Source organism: Grammomys surdaster, unplaced genomic scaffold (assembly GCF_004785775.1).
Source record: "Grammomys surdaster isolate TR1022 unplaced genomic scaffold, NIH_TR_1.0 314629, whole genome shotgun sequence".
Lineage (NCBI taxonomy): Eukaryota > Metazoa > Chordata > Mammalia > Rodentia > Muridae > Grammomys > Grammomys surdaster.
This window is the reverse complement of record NW_021626506.1, coordinates 1-4,040: the sequence shown is the minus strand read 5'-3', so window position 1 is coordinate 4,040 and position 4,040 is coordinate 1. Positions and strand designations below refer to the sequence as shown.

General features: G+C 42.6%; 1 protein-coding gene across 1 annotated transcript; it reads left to right on the top strand.

Annotated features, from left to right (window-relative positions):
• The first annotated feature begins 1,952 nt into the window (after positions 1 to 1,952).
• On the top strand, positions 1,953 to 3,569 carry LOC114616291 (testis-expressed protein 13D-like). The gene is made up of 2 exons (XM_028761783.1): positions 1,953 to 3,053; positions 3,198 to 3,569. The coding sequence occupies exons 1-2, from the start codon at positions 1,953 to 1,955 to the stop codon at positions 3,567 to 3,569; spliced, it is 1,473 nt and encodes a 490-aa protein (XP_028617616.1).
• The last annotated feature ends 471 nt before the right edge of the window (positions 3,570 to 4,040 follow it).

Here is a 4,040-nt window from a genome sequence, read left to right as displayed (position 1 = left end):
ACATGGAACATCTCTGGGAAAAACCATATGTTGGGATAATACCTGTGCATCACCACTCTTGGCTTCGTGGAAGTGAGTAACTGATGAAAGGTCAGAGGTTTCACGGTTTAGTTACTAGTTTTTTTTAATGACAGACATTCTGAGTTAGCCTTCTCTGGAGGAGGAAGGACATTTGCAGATGTCAGGGCTGTCATTTTGGAAGGACTGGAGTAGTAACTTACTAAAGAGTCTAAGATGGTGTTGAAGAGCTTGCTTAGAAAGCTGTTGCGGCCAAGACTGATGATGACCTGAGGATTCACTTGGTCAAAAGAGAACTGACTACAGTAAGTTGCTGTCCCCTGACCTGACAAGTGTCTGAACATACACACACACGCGCGCACACACAAAGAGTGTAAAAGGTGAATTTTTCAAAAATATTATTGTAAGGCCATTTTCATAAAGGTATATAATGTACTTTGAGAATATTCCTTCTTTACTCCTGTTTACAATCTTTACTTCCCCTCTCTTTTTATCTTTGTTCTCCAGTTTTTCTTTTATTTTCATGTCATCTGTACATATATGATCTCAGATATGTAGAAGTCAAGACCCACAAAAGATTTGAGAAAACATGCTATTAATGTATTTGAGGTGCATCTGGAAAGCCGGCTCACCAAATAAAGGCACTCACTGTGCATGCCTATGGCCTGACCCGGAGCTTGAGGACTCATGTAAAGGTGGAAGGAGAGAACCAGCTCCACAAAATTGTCTTCTGACCACCATGGGCGTGGTCTCTTACACATCACAGACGTAGGCACACAGTACTACTAATCAGATAAAATTAGAAAAAAATTAAAACTACATATCTGAAAACATTCATATAAAGAGCAATATATGGACTGAGCATGTTATATTTAGGAATAAATATATAATCAATATTAATTATATAGTATAAAATATATAATTATAATAAGTATAATTAATAGATAATCAATTATATGTCATATATAATTAATATTAATATATGATATAAAATATACATTTATATATATATATATATATATATATATATATATATATATATATGCTTAAACAAATGAAAAAAGTGCTCATGAATTTGAAAGAGATAGGGGTCTGAGAGGTATATGGGAGGCTGAGAGGCTAAAAAAAACCCAGAAAAATAGTGTCTGTCCTGAAATTGGCTTACTTCATTCCCAAATTATAATTATCCTTGTGAATTTTTTTAACGTAAGGTCTCACTCTGTAGCTCAATCTACCCTAGAACCCTTTGTATTCTTTTTGCCTAAACCTCCAGAATGCTGGGATTGCAGATGTCAGTCACCTAGGCTAGCTTAAAAGAATGCTAAGTATCAACTATTTTTACTGCTCTTCAGATGAAACCCAGAGCGTTCTGCTACCTAATCCAGGGCAAGCTCTCTACCAATGGACTCATAACAGTAAAACCTAAACCATAATAAAAGAGATTGTGAGTCATAGATGAACTATAAGCAGCCCTTATGCATTCGTATTCAACTCTAATGTGTGGCTATGAATTCTTTGCTTTGTCTTGGCTATTTTCTTTCCCAAGCTCAAGTTAACCAAGCCGGTGGCTGGTGGTTCATTGTTGTCCCTAACGGCCACCTGTAGGTAGCGCTGTGCCGAGGGGAGGGGCGTGCTCTCTGTGACGTTTAAGCTGATGACGTTATGATGTTCTAAGTTGACCGTTTATCAGTTACCGTTGGCACTTCGTTGCCATTAAGGTCTTCAACCGCCTGTGGTCCTAGACGTCGTCCGGAGGAGGCTGAGGTGGTGAGAGGATCGGCTTTGTTCTTTTGTGAGATTGGGCAAGAACTTGTTTAGGACTGAGCCAGTAGGAAGAGGGGTACGGGATTGGTGGCACAGCCTTTATCTGTGACAGTTGAGAGACAGCGGCAGAATTCTGTCAGGCGCGCTAGCGTGACTAGGCCGCATTGACCATGGCGATGGACTTGGGCGACCACTCCAGTGGCTTTCGCTATAGTGAAGTGATTAGATTTATTAACAATGAAATCCTCATGAATGGAGGTGGGCCTGAATTTTATATGGCTTTCCGCATGCGGCCCTGGAATGAGATAGAAGACCAGCTTCGCGCCATTTTGATAGATCCTCAGGTGCCACGCTCTCTCAAAAGGGCCTGTACCTGGAGTGCCCTGGCACTGAGTGTGCGCATAGCAGCAAGGCAGCGTGAGCAGCAGGCTTATATGGTTGGGTTGCCACAAGATGCATTGGGCCAGCGCCCCTCGGCTCCCAGGGCCTCAGTCTCAGAGTTGTCGCAGCTCCGTCAACAGCGAGAGGAGGTGGTCAACCAATTGATTTCTACTCAAGCCGCCCTACACCAGGCTATGAGAGAGTGTGATCTGTTGCGCAGGAGGCTGCACCATGTTGAAAGATCAGTCCAGATGGCTCCTCTGATTCATGATATAGTGCCCGGTATTCAAACTCAACAGCTTGGGGCTTCAGTGGTACCCCTGAGTCCAGATCATGCAAGAGTTATGGGAGCAGTGAGTGCATACGACAGACAGTATTTCGAGGCACAAATGTCAGCTGCAACGAATGTATTTTACATGCCAGGAAGCACAAGTCCCTGGCCCACGGCCATGGAACCAACTGTGCCAGTCCCAGTGCCATATCAGCTCCCACCACATCCACCATTCCTAGTGGAGTCTCCATTCTTGATGCCCTTCTCACCTTCAGCAGTCATGGAAACAGAAGTAGGTGTTGTAGTTCCAGTTCAGATGCCTCCTGTGTATCCTGGTCCTTTTACTGCACCGTGCTCCCAGGAACCAGCTAATCTGTGGGACCAGAGATGCTACACAGCTACTGAAGGTCCTCCGGCCCAGCGTGCTGTACCCGCAGAGAACACCAGAGACTCCAGCCAGGAGGGAAACTCAGAGAAGCGCCAGGAGACAGATACCTTGGGAGACATCAGAAGCCACACTCAAGGGCAAGATCAACAAGGAGTCCAGGATATGGCTAGCCCAGTGGACGTCGAAAATGATAATGAAGAAGAAAATGAACAACCAGAAGCAACATCAGCAGTAGCAGCAGAGGCAGCACCAGGGGAAACAGAAGAAACAACAGACACAGCAGAAGATGCAGACAAAGAAGAGGAAGAACAGGAAGAGGAGGAGCAGCAGGTGGAAAAAGAATATGACAGCGATGTAGATCTTCAGGATCTCCAGGAACTACACCTTCCTGAGCAAGGTGAGCTCCATAGCCAAAGTGAAGCTAGTCCCCAAGCATCAGTTCCAGCTTCCTTGTCCTCCAGTAGCAGTCAAATCAAGGAAGAAGATATGGAGGAGACCCCATCAACCCCTGTGTGGAAGAGCTGGAGCCAAGCTGTGAGAGAAAGCCCAAAGAAACAGCAACCTCAGCTGCAGAAAAAGGACAAGAAGCCACAAATGGAAGCAGCTTCTGAATCCCAGTCCGGCTCACACTCTCGGGTGAATTGGATCTGCACACAGTGTAAGGCCACTAATTTTCCATGGCGCAAAATCTGTTATAAATGCAAGAAAGTTTGGATGCCAACTGAGTGTGGAGGACAAACTCACTGATTCCAAAAGGTAAGCAAAAAAAAAAAAAAAAACAGTTTCCTAACAACCCCTATCCCCATCAACAATAATTTGCTTTACAGACAAAATAACCTGTTAGGCCTTTGTACAAATTAACTAAATTGTTATCATGATAGGTTAACACATAAAAGTATTTCTTTTATAGTGTTTGCTTATTATCAAAAATTATCTTGATTATATTGTTCAGTAAGAAAGTTAAAGGACACTTTATATAGGTTGATGTTACTATGTTTAAATAACTAAAATTATAAATATATATATACTCTTTATTTATTTGAACAAAGAAGAGATGTTTTGAATATTGTACTTTTTAAGGCTGAGATCTCTTCTTAATAGCATTTCAATTTTGCAATTTTGCAGGAGGTGGATTCCTGATGGCTATTCCTGATGGGATGGATGACTCTCCGAAGAAGAAGAAGAAGAAGAAGAAGAAGAAGAAGAAGAAGAAGAAGA

Bases quoted from the DNA above. Each gene is read 5' to 3' on its own strand.
- LOC114616291 (XM_028761783.1), top strand. From the start codon at position 1,953: ATGGCGATGGACTTGGGCGACCACTCCAGTGGCTTTCGCTATAGTGAA. The intron at 3,054-3,197 runs GTAGCAGCAGAG...CAGGATCTCCAG, and splicing joins AACCAGAAGCAACATCAGCA to GAACTACACCTTCCTGAGCA.